General features: G+C 39.4%; 1 protein-coding gene across 1 annotated transcript in view; it reads left to right on the top strand.

Annotated features, from left to right (window-relative positions):
- The window catches only part of TG (thyroglobulin), a gene marked incomplete at both ends in the record, with an annotated part of 146768 nt that extends 127778 nt beyond the window's left edge, over positions 1 to 18990 (top strand). The window contains 4 exons of the mRNA XM_084219567.1: positions 2087 to 2194; positions 13068 to 13208; positions 13995 to 14185; positions 18878 to 18990. Coding sequence (XP_084075693.1) covers positions 2087 to 2194; positions 13068 to 13208; positions 13995 to 14185; positions 18878 to 18990 — 553 coding nt within the window. The remainder of the gene's footprint in view (positions 1 to 2086; positions 2195 to 13067; positions 13209 to 13994; positions 14186 to 18877) is intronic.
- Positions 18991 to 19464: the final 474 nt, after the last annotated feature.

The raw sequence follows: 19464 nt of genomic DNA, 5'->3' as shown, positions 1-19464 counted from the left end.
ACACCACCCATTTCCAGCAGGAATGGGATACACCCCCCATTTCCAGCAGCTCTTCAGTCTCAGCAGCCTCCTGGGTATAAGGATTACTTGCTCCTTTATGATATGAGGCAAATACCTTGGCTAAGGAAAGAAGTGAATTGTTTATTCCTGGCCAAACAAAAGGATGAGTAGTGAGGCAAGGGCATCTGATGATACTTTGCTTCACTTTGGAAATTACTCCAGCTACAGCAGAAAGTGAGGTGAAACAGCAGGCACAGAATGAGAGTCACCTATATCAGCATCACATGTATGGTGGAGAAAACAGGTTTTTTGGGTTCTTTGATGTTTGGTTGGTTGGTTTGGTTTTGGGTTTTTTCTCCTTAGTTTTGTTTCTTTATAACAAAAAACTTACCATCAGCATAGATGTGTAAGCCAAGAAAATTTTTATGTAAGGAATTAACTGCTAAAGTTTTAATAGGATTACAAAGTGTGATAAAGCAACATAAGTGGTTATAAACTATATACATTGTGCATATTTTGTAGTTTAAAAATAATTCTGCTTTTATATTTGTTTTAGCTGCAATTTTCAGGTATTTTTTCCCCATGTGTAAAATTAGTTTAATTTTCTTTTTCTTTCCTTTTTTTTTTTTTTCCTTTTTAAAACTCTGGTATTCCATGCTTGTAAGAGACAGGAATTTCATTTTTGTGGTTACTATGCATTTAGGGTTTTTTTCTACTTCCTCAGAATAGCTGACTTTTTTCCCACCCACAGAACCGACTGAGAATCCATTTTAAATGGTGAAATGTAACTCAAAGCATTTCTTGAGAGCTATTGCCCTCCCCAGACTCCCTGGTTCTCAAAGACCATCTGCTCCTCTAAAGCCCCATGCTGGTAGGCATGTGAAGAGCAGTAATTTTTGTTTCATTTGGGTGTTGTCAACCATAACTGTCAAAGAGCCCTGTGGTCAGTGAGCCCAAAGCTTGTGGTCTCACAGATGAACTTAAAATAAACTCTGCTGAACCAAGATAGCCAAACTGTGCCTTTCATAACCATGCCAGTTAAAAATAGCAACATGTTTTCATGCTTCTCTGATGCCGTTCGTTCTTGCACCAGTGCATTTTTTTGCGTTTTTTTTTGTTTTTTTAAACCTACCAAGTCTGAAGGAGAAGCTGCTGTTTCAGATTCACTAAACTGAGAATTGAAACCTCCCAGTTCCTCAGCAGAAATGTTTGTGTGCACTCACCTAGCTAAAGGTGCATAAACACACAAAGCATGTGCCGAGTGCTCAGGCACAGGAAGAACGGGGAGTGGGGGTGCATGTCCATACAAGATTGCCTTGAGAAATCACAGTGAGAGATATTGTAAGGTCTCTTCTCTTCTACCTGTGCCTCTTGAACCACTCATGTTTCTTCCAGCTACTGCTCACCCCACCTTCCAGTCCCCCTTCTTGGGGCAAAGAAAGTTTTGGAAGGTTTGGATACATTTGCTTCACTTGTACCTTTTCGACCTGGTGTTAAATTGACCATTTGACTTCCTCATTGCACTCTTATTGGTTAATCTTTCTCTCCTTCACAAGTTGCACAGGAATTTCATGTTGATGAGCCCTGCAGGTTATCTTCAAAAGTGGTCTCTTATCTCTTCCAGTTCTGGAAACTCTACCCAAGAAATCCCACAGATACAAATTCAGAAATTATATTATTCATTCTTAACCCAGGAAATACATAAGACCTCTTATTAGATGCCATCACAACCCAGTGGTGCCAGAAAGAACTTTAAACTATTATAAGCATGATCCCTTATAAACTACTCTAAAGTGGGATTGGAGTTTTTTTTGCCAGGATATTTCTTATGTGTCACATCTGGGTAGTTTGCTATCATTGTTCAGCACTCCATAAAACAGCACTTCTAGTGATTTCTAAGTAGTATTAGTCTTGTAGAGGGTGAATGTTGTTTCCTTCAGTCGATTTGAAGACAGAGATATGATTATCTGGTTTGGAAAATTGAAGTAAACTATTGAGATAGAGAAAGGTCTGTTGCTTGTGGGAGTTCTTCCCTTTTTTCCTTTACGCAAACTGTGTCTGTTCTCTGCTCCTCCTTTTTCATCAGTGACCAGTTTATCACATGTCCCATCATAAACATGGCGAGTTACTGGGCTGCTGCCTCTCAAGGAAATGTCTTCATGTACCACGTACCTGAGAGCTCCTCACAGAGCAGGTAAGGAGATGCATTTTATTTTGTTTCTTGGATTTAGAGTTTGTAAAACCAGGGCTGACTGTTTGGGCATGCTGTGGAATAAATGAATAGATGTAGGTGTGTCAAATAAACGGTCCAGATGAGCAAAGGAGGGATTGGTCTCTAATAAATTCTTTAACTTTACAGGAATGCTTTTTCTGAACTGAGGCACTTCCCATTAGATACCTGAATTGAGTTTCCCCTTTCCAATTTACCTACCCTGACCAGTTCCAAAGCTAGCCTTTCAGATTCCTACTCTGCACCTGATAAACCTCCCACAAAGAATTAGAATTTGGTCCAAGTCATTGGGAGTCCACAGCTCTCAAGATAAATGGGGTGTCATTTTCTAATTACTCAACATTAATTCAACACTGCCCTTTTTTGAGGTCAGTGCAGTTGTACTCCAGTTGTACTGACTGGCTTTCAGTGTGGATGGGCTCAGGGATTTATTCCTGTGCCAGCACTGTGACTGGTGTTCTGCTGACAGACTGTCTCATGGGAAGAAAAATATTTTTGCACACAAGCATCGGTGGACTCAGGCTCTGTGTCATCCTTCATTTTAGAAGCTTACTTGAGATATTGTCTGCAGGACAAGCTGTATTATATTTTAGGCAGAAAGGCCTAAATGGCTGTGGGAGATGCAATGTCTTGTTGGGCACAGAACAATCTGGTTGGCAGAGGCATTTAAGGCCCCAGCCCAAGACTTGGGATAAGGATCTGCCACCAACGACACTGAATAGACAAACACTGCCAACATCCTCCCTAAATAAACCACGACAAGCACCAAAGACACAAAGCCACCTTCCCTGGCTTTATTTTAGACCCAGCCCTTCACAGAAGTCAGGAAGAGGTGCTGATGTTTGCAGGCAGTGGTCAGCACTTTGGGCTGCCCTGTGACTCACCAGAGTGCCTCCTGCTCTCAAAGGCTTGGTGACCAGAAACTGCAGCCGCGGTCGTCCCTTCTGTTCCTTGAATCTCCACACCAGGGCAGGAAAGCACACAGGGATGCTTATCCTCATACTGTTTCCTTATGAGGAAGCCATGCTTGTTCCCAGCCCCCTGAAATGCCCCTCACCTCACTCCAGGAAGGCTTTTTGAAACCTTTTCCTTGTTCTCAGGCTTCCTCCAAAAGGGCTCAGGGGAAGGATGGTGGATTCCTACTGGCACCATTTGATCCTGTGAAGTTCCCTGCAAACTGCCCGGGTTTTTTCCCTTCCTGATAGCATAGTGAAAAAGCATTTGAAAGAAGCCAGCTCAGATCTAGGTTACAGATGAAGGCCATTATGCTGTGGTAACACAGGCTTGCTTTCTTTTTAACTGAGAAGTTAATCCTCAGGGAGCCGTTATTTCTCTGGCAGCTCCAGCGGGAATGTTCACAGTGTTCCATTTGGCTACTGATAGGCCCAGATAAGTGATTTTTACAAGGCTCCAAACAGGGCTGAGCTATGGTATGCCAAAAATCCAGCCACACAAAAAGAAAAGATGTGTTCTCAAATGAGCCAGCAAGTTTTTTCTTGCTTTGGAGAATGATAGTGACCCAGCCATCTACGATTAGATCTTATTTGTAAGTAGATTAAATAGTACTTATACAGCTTAGACTCACTGGCTTTGAGGCAGTGATTTTGAATTGATAAGAATTTTCTCTTCTATCCAGCCCTATTTAAGATTTCTCTTGTGCTGATGTTATTTAGCTCTCCTCACACTCTTCCGTGCAGCAATAGTTTACATAGCATGCAGCTACATATTGTAATCATATTTATGTTGACACTGGAGTTCTAGGCTAATTACTTTAACTTTAGTGCAAAAGTTATTGGTTTGCTTCTTCATAACCCTCTTTAAAAAAACAAATAAGGCCAGAATGCTGTCTGAAACTTGCAGAAACGTGAGGCAGAGGCTCAATTGCCTTAAGTTAAGCCACTTGCAAGGAGAAATGGCCCAACTTGATATGTTGCATCACATTCTTACTCCTTTCATCTTAATTATCCTTAAGTGGCATTAAAATAAATGCTGAAAAAAATGCTTGAAAGGAAGCACTTTAACAGAAGTTACAGAATTCAGCTTGTCTGTGTGTGAGAGGATCTCATACTGTTTGTCACTACAACATGTCTATTTATGAAGTGATACCCTCGTTTTCCCAAGGGACCCCACACTAGGTCCTCTGCTGAAAACACTGCAAGTATTTTGTTTAAATATTGTCTGTCATTCATTCATTCATTCATTCATTCATTCATTCCTAAATTAATTTTCCTTTATTCTTTATCCCACTTTTGCCATGTCACCCTCTCTGGAGCATTTCCCCCTCCATGCAATGGAGGTGCATTGCAGCCCCGCTCATGCCAGTGCTGTGATGATGTTGAGGGAAGGAGCTTCAAATGGGAGAGTGGCTTTGACTCCTAAAAATGGGAAACCATCAAGAATCTAGAGCAAACAAAACAGTTCTTGGGAATATTATCAGCAATTTATCTTACCAGACTAAAACCAGTGATATCCATGAAACGGCCTTCAAGTAGAATATATAAACTAGTCTTGGGGAAAGGTCTGGCAACCATGTCCCCAACTTCCAAGAGACTTCTGTAACCACTAGAACTGAGTCCTAACAGTTCTCAAGTTCTTTGAAAACTGTGACTCCTAGAGGGGGAGGCAGAGGCATGTACTCTCCCAGACGCCTCAGACTGGAAGGCAGGACTTGTGGGTGTGAACTTGCTCAGCAGAAGTGAGAATTGAACCTGCATACATTCTGTTAAAGGCCTGAACAGCAGAACCCTGTTACAGCCATTTCTTTGTGTTAATGAATGCAATGGCCAAAGAATGATTTACACATGGTAGTCACATACAGGGCATTCTTTGAGTGCACACACTAAATCAGATCCCCTCATTCCTTGTAGCTGGGGAAAACCTCATTAGACATCCCTGATCACTCATAGGCTTTTGATAGAATAATGATTTCTCAACCAGTTTGCTGAGATATAAACATTCATTCTAAAAATGGTAATTTTTATAGTGTTATGTCCATAGGATAACATAAAAGATAAAATAATGAGGGTTTTTTACTTTGGTGTCTAAAATGTTCCTAAGAAGTCAGTTTACACAGGAGATGGACCTTCTCTCTTTGTGTTTGCAATCTGTATCATAAAGATGATGGTAATATCATCATATATAATCCATAATAATTGCTAATGGTTACCTCACAGAAGGATTGGAAAGACTACATTATAATAATATTTAGATAATTACAACAGTGGAAAACTATTCACTCTTGGACAAAATATTCTGTCTGGGGAAATAGCCATTCACTAATTAGATAAGGCACAGTATAGCAACACATTCTTCAATTTCTACTTTGTCACCTCTCTCCTACTTTGTGTGTCTCCCAAAATGTAACAGAAAAGAGAGTTAAAATGCAGGGATGAAAAAAGTACTGGTATTTCCCTTTGTTTCACTTAATAACTAACAGCAAAATAAACAAAAGGGAGGGAGAAGTCAGCCAGTAAAGACAGATTCAACCACAATGATGCAAAGTAGACAAAAAATTATTAAACAGGGAGAAATTTTTGCCAGTAAAAGTAAATTAGCCAAAGTTTGTCTCTCAGCTGGATGTTTCTAAAATATATACACCTACACTCACACATTCAAGCTTGTGTAGATACAAGGGTATAGTTGAAAGCCTGCTCCATGTTGATGTCTATGACATATGTGGAAAATCACATAAAACCATGAACTGACAGTTTTTGCATAAATGAATGGATCTTGCAGAGAGCAAAATATCTCCTTCCACGTGGTAGCATTCTCCTGATCTTGGCATGACACCATGTCTGCTTTAGTCTTCAGTTCCCATTTGAATGAGGAGCCAACTCCCACATTAATAATCTGTGGTAAAAATATATACATGACCCAGCTGCTATTTTCTCACTCTCTCTTTGAGAACACTTAGGCCTTGGAGTAAACATTTATTCTAAACAATGTAGGAGGAATGTGGCTGCTCAGCACTGCCTAGGATTAGTGGGAGAACTGGAGGATAGCTTTAGGTATGGTAAAGAAATGTGTGATAGGAGAAGTATGTTTTGACAAGGATAATATTATTAACTGTACAAAGATTTGCCTTTTTAACTCTTCAAGAGGTTTCTGGGTCATTTTTGTGTATTATATTGAAGAAGCACCTCTTGCCATGTCAGCAGTTTCCAACTCGCATTGTGGTGCTAAATGTTCTGTCTTAAAGATGGTTAAAATTCAGTCCTCTGCCCACTGAGGAGGGTTGATCATCATCAGCAGCAGGATGGAAAAGCATCAAACTGAGACCTAATGAGGCTTTATCTTGTAGTCATTAACATGACCATAATAATAATCATTAAAGCTTTTCTTGATTTTGCATGGGACAGATTCAGCCAAGGTTAATGAGCTGCTGCCTTTTTTGAGTAGTTTTGGTTGGGGCTGTCTTTGCCTCCTGGCCATGCACTCTGGTGTACATTAGTGTGAGTTGTTAAAAGGCTGCTGTGTGCCAAGGCTCACATACTTGGCTGGGTTTAGGTGACATTTCTTAAGATTACTGTAACTGAAGGCGAGAACTCCTGACTGATAAAACAAAAAATGTTTGTGTATAAACCCATTCAACTATGTGAAGTATTCTTGATTTCTGTTTATTATGGATGCAGCAGGAATTGTGGCTATATTTAATATCTCTTTAATTAAAGGAGATTTTTCTACTATTTTCATTTCGCAACAGTTATATCATCTTCTGGTCCTTTAATCCATCCACTACTTGCTGTCCACTTGATGCTCTCCCATGTGAGATGATGTGGGTACCAGTACCCCACAGGCTGGGGACACAGTCTAAACTGGGTGCTGTGCAGGCAGACAGGAGATTGCCTCTGGGCTTCAAATAAATGATCCAAAAACAGAAAGCAAATAAATTACCAGTGGGGTGATGACAAAATGCATGCTGCTCCATAGCTGGGCAAACACCACAATTGCCTATGTCCACTTGCTGCAACAACAGCTTGTCATTGGGCTCTAAATGCCAGTCTCTACTCCCAGGCATCCCCTAAAAGTTGTTGTTTTGGAAGTGCCTCTCATGCCTTTGGTCTTATCCATTGCTTTATGCCAGCTGCAGCTATGAAAACACTGTCCCACTGATACAGCCACATCATCCTATTCTCAACTCTTTGCAAAGTTTCTCTGCTTCTAAAGTCTTGGGGTCTGGAAAATTTGTTTTTTCTTCCTGTGAAGTAGTTTACAGGCCTTTGTAGTTCAGTAGATTTTTCAGATCTTTTAAATTAACAATAAATATGCAAAGGCAAAGTGGCCAGCTCAGAAAAAGCAGAAAACCTCTTTAAATGAACCAAAATTCAACTAAAAGACTCAGGAAAAGACAAAGCAATTTTGGAGCTCTGTGTGCTGCAGTGGCAGTTTGTGTATCTACAAGATAAGCACAAAGTGGATCCATGTTGAGCATCATGTTCTCCTTAGTGCTCTGGGGTCTTTAGACATACACATCACCTTTTTCTGGAAATTCATCCATTCATTCCACTTAAGAGTAGCCATACTGAACAAATATATGATTTTCCATCTCCCAAAAGTCCAATGAAGTGTCAGCATGCCTATTACTAGATCTTAAATACAGTAATTCCCTGACAGATTTGTGTAATCTATGTTCGTTAGGAGTTCTGACCAGTTGATAAAAGTGCTTTCTTTCTTCCTGCCTTAAGATCTATGATATTTTTTTTCAATTAGTGTGAGCTTTCAGGCTCTTGAATTTACTGTCTGCTATTTCAGTTTTATTTTCTTTAATTGGCACAGCTATAATGCAGAGTGGAACATTGTATGTGTTGGGAGTCATTCAAGTGGAAAAGACACAGCAAACTCTAGAATACTTTTGCAAATCACATGTATCTATAGGGCTTTTTTGGTACAAAGGTGGATAAACTTGGCAGTTTAATCCTGTTAGGAGTTAAGCTTTTTCCATATGTCCTGATTTTCCTGAAAAGAAGAAAGCAAAATGTTCATCTGTTTTTCACATCCTTTCCCCCATTTGTTTGGCAGGAGTTCATGATGAGAGGAGACACAATGAGCCAAATGCATCCCTAGAACTGCTGAGGTCACACCAGGCCTCATATTGAATTTCTATAAATATCCAGCTATCCTTTGATTATTTTTTTTCTCCCTGCAATCACATACCATTTCCTTTCATAAAATGTGTGGTTGTATATAATTTTTACAATTATTTTTGTTTGGCATAAAAATGAACATTTCAGTTCAAGCAAAGAGCAGGGTTGGTAGGCTGCTCCTCTCCCATGACATGGATGAGACAATGGCTGTTCAGGATACTGAATATGCAAATATTCTTTGCAAAAATCTGCTGGGATTAATGTGAAGATAATGCAGATGGGTGTAATTTTAATTACACATTTAAGCGCACTTAATATTTCCAATAATCCTTACAAAAATATTTTTAAATGCATTTGCTGAAAATAAAAACCAGAATGGGGGCAGAAGAGCACACAGGCAGTGGAGCATTTTCTGTAAATCAGATCCTCTTCTCCTGGGACAGAGTTGTTATGAAATCCTATTTCAACTTAAATCAGCAGGAGATTTATTACCAACCTTTGAGTCTGGGTTTCACCTGTGCTGTACAACTCACTCAGGATGTGAATAATCTCTTCTCAGCAAAGCCAAGTGACGCTGAAGAGGTGGGGATTTTTACTTTCCCAGTGACAGGCATGTCCTTGCAAATGGGATACAGAACAGGGCCTTGATTGTGAGGCTGGGAACTGAAAGCCATGATCTCTCCTCTGACACAAAATCTTTCACAGAATTGTTAGAAGGAGAAGTTATTCTCACAAAAGTTTACATTAAAGGACAAATGGTTTTCTTACCTCAGCAATCTGTCACAGGCTGCTAACATCTGCTTTATTTGATGACTGACATGAGTTTGAGCACAATGTTTCTTCTGCATTTCTCAGATGATCACTGGTAATTCTAGCTGAACTCTAGCTAGTTATATCTATCTTGTTATTTTAAAATTTATATGATTGAGTAGCAGTGGGAAGTTTGGTGTTTTGATATCATATCATTAGAATTTTGAGCTCATTTACATTGGCTTCTGTCTGTGTGTGGAGGTTTAAAAAAGAACCAAAAACTACATTAAGGCAACTAAGAATAGAAGCTGTGACTCAAAATGCTTTGAGATTAATTGATATTAGTTGGAACAGAGAGGAAGGACTATTTTTAAATGAAAGAAAAAGGAGAAATATTAGGCTAGAGTAAGTCATTAATCATTAAAATGAGTTTTTCATACATTAGCCAGACCTAGAACAAGGACAAGGTTGAAAATGAGATCTATGTCCTAATTTACTATGGATCCCACTGTGAGGTCCCTGCAGCCCCAGCTCTGAGTTGTGCATTCAGTCCTAACATAGCAGGGTAGTCTGCCAGATCATATTCTGTTCTGACTGCCCTGATTATGGATTGCCAGTAATGACAATTCCATTTTGCAAACAAAGTTTTTGAGGATTTCTGAATTGGGGTGGTGGTGGTGAGGCACTTTAGTTTCTGGGGGTATTTTGTCTGGTTTTATTTGTTAGTTGTTGATTTGGCTTGTTTTTTTTTCTGTGCCAAAAGCTTGTGATAAAATTTTTTATTTCAGCCCTTGGACATGGGGGCTTATATCTATGCTCTGTTTGATTTGGAACCAGAATTTAAACCAAATCAACCATAACTGGGCTGTTTTTGTTCCAAATTTAATCTTCCCTGTTGAAGCTGTCCTTTGTGTGTGAAAGTAGCCACAGCTCTGTCGAGAGAGAAGTAGAGTATCTGTTGGCTGAGTAATCTCTTTCTGTCTTTCCTACTTGGAAATTTAAATGGAAAATCCATCTTAGGTTTAAGGAAAATTTTCTCAGAACCTATACCTTCCCAATTAAATGGCTTGGCACTGGATAATAAAAAATTCCCAGCAAATGATATTTCAGGGTCTGCTGTTAAATGGTTGGTTATGAATGTCACAAAGTTTCTGACTTTACCATCTATTTTTCTGTAAACTGAACTCCAGCAGCACTTCACTTCTGAGGTGAAGTAAGAATTCCCCATGGAGACCTCGCTGTAGTGTGAACAAAGTTGTAGGAACTGGCTTCTGTCTTCCCCATGGCTTAATTTACTGGTCTGCCAAATAAAAAGAGCTGTGAATCTGAAAAATATTGACATCTTAAAAAGCAGAGCTATACAGAGAAGATCTGAAGAGCCACCTTTGCACAAAATACTAGTCCTGTAAAGTCACCAAAGCCAAGATTTCATCCTTACACATAATTACATTCACTGCTGTCTTTAAAATAATAGAACTGTTCCTTGAAAAGGGACTTCTTTAGAGGAAGTTACTTGCTATTTGGTTTCCTTAAAAACTCCTTTTGCCCTTGTCTCTGCAGTCCTCCCTTTCGTCAAATTGTCCTCTGAAGTTTAACAGTTGTGGGGCCTTCATATCCCCATTTAGAGCTGCTGCTCTTGAGCACATGCTCGGGAGTGCAGTTTGGAGCAGTTCAGGAAATAAAAACCTCCCTTCAGAGCTGGCAGTGTCCAGCAGAAAAGCTATAAATACTTATTTCTCTCTCTCTCTCACTCCACTTTTCCAGTGCAAAGTGTCACTACCTGCTGTTACCTTTAGTATGCTCAGAGCTCCTACTTGACTCCAAAATCCTTGTTTGGGTATTTCTGAGCATTTTTCACTTCCCTCTGGTGCCTTCTGACCCAAACCATTCTATGGTTCTGTTATTCTGATTCTGTGATTCTGTGATCATGATTCTATGATTCTATGATCAGAGTTTGAGGAAGGAGACTGAAATATTCTCCTGATATTTCCCATCCAGCTGCCATCTAGATGTTTCCCAGTTGTCTTTCCTACTCTTCTGTGCATTTATGTATGTGCCTCTTTTTGCTCTTAACCTTACAGGGATTTTCTCATCCTCATGTTTTCCTTCTCATCAACGAGAAATATTGAAAGCAGATTGTGAAATTGTAGGGTTTTGTACCACTTTATGTCTCTGTATCAAAGCAAGTACAGTCATACAAATAATTTCAAATCAAATGAATTCTCTATTTATGAGATTAGTCTGGACTGTGACCTTAACAGTTTTCATCTCTAGAAACATGAGGTCAAAGAACAAAATCTCATTTAGGGGGAAACCCCCAGTCCCAGCTTACTTGTTTTAGCTTCACAGCTAAGTTCACCTCTGCTGTGCAGTCCCTAAATGGGTAGATTTGTCTCTCCATTGCACCTCAACTAATTTCATGTCCTCTAATCTAATCAAAAGTGACTCTTCTTTGCCAAGAAAATTGCCTTTTTAAGTATATCTTACCTTTGCTGCAATACTGACACTAGAAATTGCTGTTATGTACTGGGCCAAGCAAATTATTTTTAAGGCAAAATTATTAAACTATGATCTTGCTTAATTCTTCTATAAATATTTAGGGAAGAAAAATATGCTTTAATGTTGTTTCAGTTCTACATTTTTTTGGTGAATAATCTGTGAATAATTCACTTTCCAGATGCAAAGTATTACTGAGGTATTATGATAAGACTAAAGAAAACACAACCAAGATGTATTTCATTTAGAGGGCTGTGTGCTTTTCAAAATAGAGGCTTTGGTGCCACCCCTCATAAAATGTAAAGCAGTCATCTTGCTTTTAGACCACTTGCCCATGATGGTGGTGGAACACTCCTTGTTCCATTGGAGGCAGTATCAGGGTCACACCAGTGCTGCTGCATTTCATGTCCAAAGATAAAATAGTTTCAGTTGTGCTACCTTTTGACAAATGCCACTGCAGATGAAATCTTGTTGAGTGGATCTGGGATTTGTTTATTCTTGCCTCACAGACATCTGTTCCTTGTCCCAGGTCCCCTGATGCTGTCTGCCTTCATGCAGTATTAAACCAAGTCAATAAACCCTTTGTCCAAATGTGGAGATATGGAAAATGCAATTGGACCAGGCCAGAAATATCTCTCCCTGAGCTGTGGTTCAAAGCTATGTGTAGTTTAGTTATAATTTTATTAGTAGAAGTTGGCCACTGTTTTTCTGCAGGACTTGACAATGTTGAAATTTTTGCAATTAGGTCCTGCAAGTCTTACCTGGCCAATCTTGTCTCTGAAATGCTGAAATATTCCTTATAATAAGTTATAAGTACTACGTGGAACTACGCAGCAGTTGTCCTTTCTTAAATCTTATCTAGGGGATTATTTCAAGCTGTTTTGACTTGTCTGCCATATAAAACTTGGGATGAACAGAGTGTATGAACCAAAACCACTCAGTCTGCAGAGAAATTAGATTAAAACTATGTCTAAGAGAAATCTTCATAAACATCTCCTCTTACATCTTTTCTTATCCAGAATCCTGGCCGCAATGAAGTCAATGGAAAAACTCCAGTTGCTGCTGAGAAAGGCCAGAATTTTATTCCAAGTCTGTGAAATAAGCCATAATTAACCTTCCGTTGTGGCTGCCAGAATCCATGTCACCACTTGCTTCCACTTTCTGAATTTAATTTTAGTGAAAATCTGTCCAAAACTTAAGAGGCATTTTAAGGAATAGCCAAGCGACTTTCTCCCTCTATCACTCTCCCTTCTACACCCAGTTAATTTAGAAAATGTGCCCTAATGCCTTCCACAGTTTCCTTTTGCAACAAATGGAAAATTCTCCTTTTTATTGCTTGCTCTTCATTTATGTTTTGGATTGAAGAAGTCCCACAGCTCACCACCCTCTAATTAATGGTCATTAATTATTTACAACATTGCTTTATTCTCTGAAGTAATTTATTTCTCTTTCTTCCACAAATAAATAAATGATGGTTTTAATTACTTTTCTATAAATATTTGGTTTAGCTCAGGTCAGGAGTTCCTGCTGGATGTTCAGTATGCTTTTGGTCTACCCTTTTACCCGAAGTATGAAGTACAATTTACTGATGAAGAAAAGGGCCTTTCCTTGCAAATTATGCAGTATATCTCCAATTTCATAAACTCTGGGTAAGTGGGAGACATTTAAGAATTGCTGTGACTGGGGAGATGGGGAGAAGTAGAGGGAGTGTTGTCAGTCCAGCCCCTGCCCTCAATTAGTCATTCTCCACTTCCTCTACAGCTTGTAAGCCTACAGTGGGATTTGGTCCACACTGTTGGAAAGTCATGGCCAAGTTACCAGCCAGAGCAGCCACCAAAGGTTTAGAGTATGAGACATAGCTTGGAGGAATAGACATTTTATCTCCATTGACCAGCTGCAAATCCTGCTAAAGTACATGCAGGTTTCAAAGACCTTGGTCTTGTCTCCAGAGCTTAGTTCTAGGCCCCAATTCTTAAACTTCTTGGCTAAGAGTTCTCTTTTTCTCATAAGAAAAGGGAAAACAAGAGAAGACACAGTGCACCCTTTACTAGTTACTCTGTAAACATCATTCTGTGCTATTGTGCTGTGGCCATGCTTGATAATGAGGAGTATCTCTGGAAGCCTAGTGTGGAAATGGTGGGAACACTGACTTAATGTGCTTTTTCCATTACCTTGGGTTGGGCTGGGATTGAGGGCTGTTGAGGGTGTTCATAAGCCTGTGTCTATACAGGTTCTGTGTACCTCTTCTTAGGAGGTGAACCAGACTAAAAAGGTGCTGTCAGATGAGGCACTGTGAATGACTCACCAGTCTGGACTGAATCTGAACTCTGCTGGTCAGAGGGACTGGATGCACATTTCCCTGACCTAGCCAATCTTCTTATCATTTTACTGCTCATGTTATTCTTTTCTAATGATAATGTCTCCCACTCCCTTAGAAATCCAAACTACCTGCACAGTTTCTCAAGAAGAATGTTGGGGGTGCTGCCTGCCTGGCCTATGTATCTGTCAAGTGATGGTGGTGATAACTACAAGGAATTTACTGTTTCTTTGCCCACTCTCAAAGGACTGAAAAAAGCAGACTGTTCCTTTTGGTCTGACTATATCAGAAGGCTGAAAGCATCCACAGGTGAGAAGATTGTTTTCTCACATTAAGTAGACCCTAAATTCTCTGCTAAATGTATTTGTCTGACTATAGTGCTGCTACATTGCTGTAGAAAAACACTTTTTGCAAATTGCAATGTCATTGCATCTGGCAATGTCCAGGGTATATAGTTAGAATGTAACACTAAACAAATTTACTTTATAGTAGATAATGTGTAATAAAGTTTAATTGTCCTGGAGTTTAACTAGCTAGAGAAATATTCTTGTTATGGTTCTAGAAGATGTGATGAAGCCATATAGACAGCTTGCTCCCTGTTTACAGTCATAATATAGACTCTGGGTAAACTGGAAGGCTGTGTATACAGGCCTCTTTGTGTACTGGAAACACCTAACATAAAAATGTTGGCACTCCTATGGATTAGGAGGAGCACAAATCATTTCCATCCACTGTAAAATTGCAGCTGAGTCTTTATATCTTATTATGGTTCCTGCATGCTTTGACTTCTCACCAGATTAGTTTATTCGACTTTTTTTATAGCTACGGTGATTATGCCTCTTGCATGTGTCCTTTTATATTTGCCATAAATTTTAATGCAGCTATGAGAGCCCTTCAATTTTTTCTTACTGCTTAGGACAGTAAAACCAACTCTCCTTAGATTTCAATCTGCTGCCTGTCCTGAATTTATTCTAGTAAATAAACTCCCCTTCATATCTGTGTATCTTGTAAATAAATATGGATAGCCTCAAGCAAACCAAACAAAACCATCCCTTTTTGGCAGGCAGAGATGTTTTGAATTGTTCTTGGAGGCCTGCAAGTTTTGCATGTGGTTTTTATGTCCTAAGGATTCATCTTCACAGTGAAGACAGTTCAGGCTTGCTCTGCTTTGGGGGCTGTTGAATTTCTGAGAACAAAATGTACTTTCCAAGACACTGAGCTACCCAGGCTATCTGTGCCTGACATGAGACCTCAGATGGGCTGAGGCTGATGTTTGAGTCACTCAAAACTAAAATGTCTCAGAACCATCAAGCTGGTGCATCAATTCTCTCATTCAATAGATAACCTCAGTCTTTACTCATGGTCTTTCTTCCAAAGTGGAGCCAAAATATTGTTGTCAGCCTTTTCATCAGTTTCCCGGTATCCCTCAATGTCTCTCAGGGTCAGAGGGGATACTTTGGTCTCTCCAATGGCTTTGTGCTGACTGAGATATTGCTAATTTTCACAGCTTTATTCTGAGGTTTAAACAGTCCTGGCAACAACTCTTAGATCTTTTTGAACCTCATCTCACAGCACTGTGGCTGTGTAATGCCAGACTGGGCTGAAGTCACAGCTCGGGTAGAGTGACTGCTGACCAAGCACCACGGACAGAGACTGTTCCGTGCACCTATGGAAGTTCCCCAAAAAGTGGGAAAATATCCACCAGGGCATGTTGTTTTTGACATAGACAAGATTTAAAACTATTCAAACTGGCATAGTAACACAAAATTCATGGATGGGTTAGTCCAATGATCTGTCTAACTCAATATCCTGCTCTTGTCCATGGCCAAAGCCAAATACTTGCGTGTTAGACATAAAAATACAGAGAGCGAGAGAAAAACATACTTGAAGAGTTCACAAAGTTGAGTAAAATTTTTGAAAATAAGCCATAAAGTGTGAAATTTATGGAGTATGGATTGTCAAGAAAATGTTTCATAAAAACATGTCAAAAGTGCATGTTAATCTTCAAGCAGAACTGAGTACACCCAGCTGGATCTCTAAGCCAGTATTTGCTTGGCCTCAGCACCATGGTAATGCAGTTACAAAGCTGATTTCTGATAAATTCCATCTCACAGAAATGTGGGCTTGACACTTTGCTTTGATAGTCATTTTTAATCTGTTCTCTCTCTTGGAAACTAAACTTTTTCATACACTTTAAATAGACATCTCCTCAAACCCTTTTCTGCTACAGACCCCTTAGCCTGGGGTGGTTACTTACAGAGACACTTGTGAGTCTCTTGATAACAATCTGAGCCCAGGTCATTGTGAGAAAAGATTCATAATGTTCATCAGTTCAGTTAGAAAGACTCCAAAAAACTCAGATGGTGATGGCTGAACCTTAATTTATTTTTTAAAGGATTTTGTGCTGAAATTCCTGCCAAAGCAGTGTCAGTCTACCAGAACAAGTTCATCACCTGCATGGCTCCCAAAAATTAGATTCTGCAGGAATTGAGTCCCTATACATTATTTTTTTATCTTGTTGATGTGTGTCCTTGTACCCAATTTGCTGTACCTGCCTTCAAAACTGAAGCCCTGCACCTTTGTTGTTCCCTGACTGCTCCAGCCTCTGCTCCTGGAGTGCTGTCAGGCTGTCCTGTGGGACCTTGGCATATGCTGAACACCAGATTTGAGACAACAACACTGCAAATCATTTTTGGATGTTGTACCTTGTACTCCTTCCTGAGGGGGATCTATTTGTCTGTCAGCTACCCTGAGATCCAATCTAACACTTTTCTGCCTTTCAAAAATTATAAATGTTCATGACTGCATTCTTGGAGTGCTATTGTGAGTTGCAGTTTGTGGCCTCATGCCAAGTAGATGGAATTTACAAGTGTGCCAGTGAGAAGCATGGGTAACAAAACATTCCAGTCTTCACATCTAAGTACAAAGGTGTACAGGATCTAGTATGACGCAATCTCAACCAGCTGTGATGAATCCTGTTTTGTTCACCTCATCTTTTCCTTGAAATCAATATTTTTCCAGCTTCATATACCATCTGGAATCTATAAGCAAAAAAATCCCCGATATATTTCAATAAAATGGAGAAGAACTGGACAAGCCAATGATCATAAAATATAGCTGGAACTGGCATTTAAAAATTTTTTCTTAATCCTTTGTGTACTGCCATGGGAAATGTCTTGACTTGGAAATGTCAAATTAGGGATGACTAAAGGCTCAAAGCTCAATATCTCTGTCCAAAAGGAAACAGGTATTCCTTGCTGTGGTTTAAGCTAAACTCATAAATTTCAGCTTCTGGAATAAAATCTCTCATATTAAGAATCTGAGATGTCTTTTAGGTTATTCACTGCTGAATATAGTACTGTTTATCTTAACTGTTACCTGTAATTTTCTTTCCATTTATTAAAAAATTGTCCAAGTTGGTGTTTCATTTTGTGATCAGACCAAAATATTTAATGACAGAATGTATCATTTGTCCCTGGCACATAATTAGAACGTATGTTGTTGTATTTGAAGATGGTTTTTAAAAATCCATGTAATAAATGTAATGATTCATCATAATGTTTGCTGGCAGTGCCTTTACAAACTATGGAGGGAACTTGAAATCTGTTTCATTGCCAATGAACTAACAGTCTCGAAGTTTTGTTTGAGGCCAGTTTGTAAAGTTGGCATTTTGAAGAACAGGTTGCTTGGGGAATTATGAAAGTGATGGTGCTTGAAGAGGTTTGGAGCTCCCATGGTTGCATTTCAAAGATGTGCTTTATATTTTGAATTATGACGGTTTCCATGGGAAACATCAAACTGAGAAACAAGAAGAGTGGCAATTGTGGAAAAAAGCAGCTGTGGATGGCTTTTTCCAGGGAATGTGTTAATAACTTGAAACTCAGTTAGAAATTCAGTGCAAAACAGGAGCTGCAGAATGTTTATATATATTCAGACAGATGTCTGGATGCTAACATTCCTGTTACATAGTGTGGTGGACTGTGTGTGTCTAACAGTGAGTCCCTTTGTAAGGGGCCTCTCACTGCATCCCAAACAGGTGGAGCTGGATCCAGTCTGCATCTCTCACTCCTCTAGCTGGTATCTAAACAGAACCAATCCTCCTAAAGCAAGTGCCTCTGCAAGCAGTCTTGCAGCTGGAGAGAAAGAAATACCTTTATTGTCTCACAGTGAAATCTTTTCTACCTAACTCATGTGCCTAAATTTTGACTTTTGACTTTTAGGCATATTTCCCATGCCCAAGTTAGCCAGGTTGGACTTTGTCTGTAGAAAATTCAACAGGTAGCAAAGCTGGAGCTTTCTCCATGAGCTCTGGGATGCCATGTAAGCCAAACAAGAGTCCAAACAAAGTAAGAATGCTCAGACTTCAGACTTTAATCATAACTGAATCAGGAATGTTGTTGTTAGCATTCATCTTTTATTCTTTCTAGTCACACCTTCTTCTTTGGAAATCTCAAATAGAAAACATTCCCTTAGTATGAGGGATATGTGTGCAGCAATGAGAGCTCTCTGGCTATCAGGCATTAAATAAACACCCTCAGTGCACTTTCTTGACAGAACTTGGTGGTGTTGAGGCAACTGCATCACTGAAATAGGGTTGAAGACTGAAATCATAGAAGTTAAAAGATAACAAAGAAAAGATTTGTTGGAGGTGAGTGTTTGGGGATTTTTGTATTACAGACAGACAAAAAATTAATTTTGCCCACACTTCCCACCTGGCAAGGAATTTTAAGGAGATAAGAGGAAAATAAAGCCTTGCATGAGTGGAGAAAAAACTATTATGTATTCCAATGGCAGTTATTTAAAGGACAATACTTAATTACCATGAGGTGATCTGCCATTACTCTAAAGCATTTTGCAAATGGATTGCCAACTGAAAAAAACAGTTTCTTGAACATTTATAGGTGCATGAAAGGTTTTTAGGTGTGACTGACAAAATGTGTACCTTGTAGCTTGCTGCCTCAACAATATGACATCTGTTTTAATCTTGTATTGTCCTTTCAGGAAGTGAGAGTGGTGGAGACCCCTCTGCAGAAAAGAGCTCTGGTGAAACTCCAAGTGAAGTTACCTCCCTGGAGAGCCAGCCCCTGGGGGATGAGGTGGCTTACAGCAGATAGGGAATCACAGGGCTGCAGGGTGGCTTTGTCACACAACTGTGCATCCACACAATCATCTCACCCCAGATGAACAATACTTCCTTTAGTTAACTTTCTCAGCAAGTTAGTTAGACTTTTCAATAAAGTAGTTTTCAAGAATATTGATGAATATGGCACAAAATAAGCACTAAAGCTATTAAGTCAAAAGAGACTGTAATTTGAAAAAAAAATAAAGTATCAATAAAAACTGCAAAACCAAAACAAATTCACTTGGTCTTTATTTCTTGCAACTACACAAATGCCAGCATATTCTAGTACCACCAGCCAGAAAAGGACAGATATTAAAACACTCAGAAGCCCCTCACTGATGAGACTCAGATTTGTTAAATGTCATATCTGTATTGCCCTTTTTTATTACTCATCCCATCACAGGCTGCTGATAGGAGAGAGAGCCTGGTTTGGCATTCTGGAGAAAACTGAAGAAGTCTAAAATAG

This window comes from Fringilla coelebs (genome assembly GCF_963513975.1).
Source record: "Fringilla coelebs genome assembly, chromosome: 1".
Lineage (NCBI taxonomy): Eukaryota > Metazoa > Chordata > Aves > Passeriformes > Fringillidae > Fringilla > Fringilla coelebs.
This window is presented reverse-complemented; position numbering and strand designations above follow the sequence as displayed.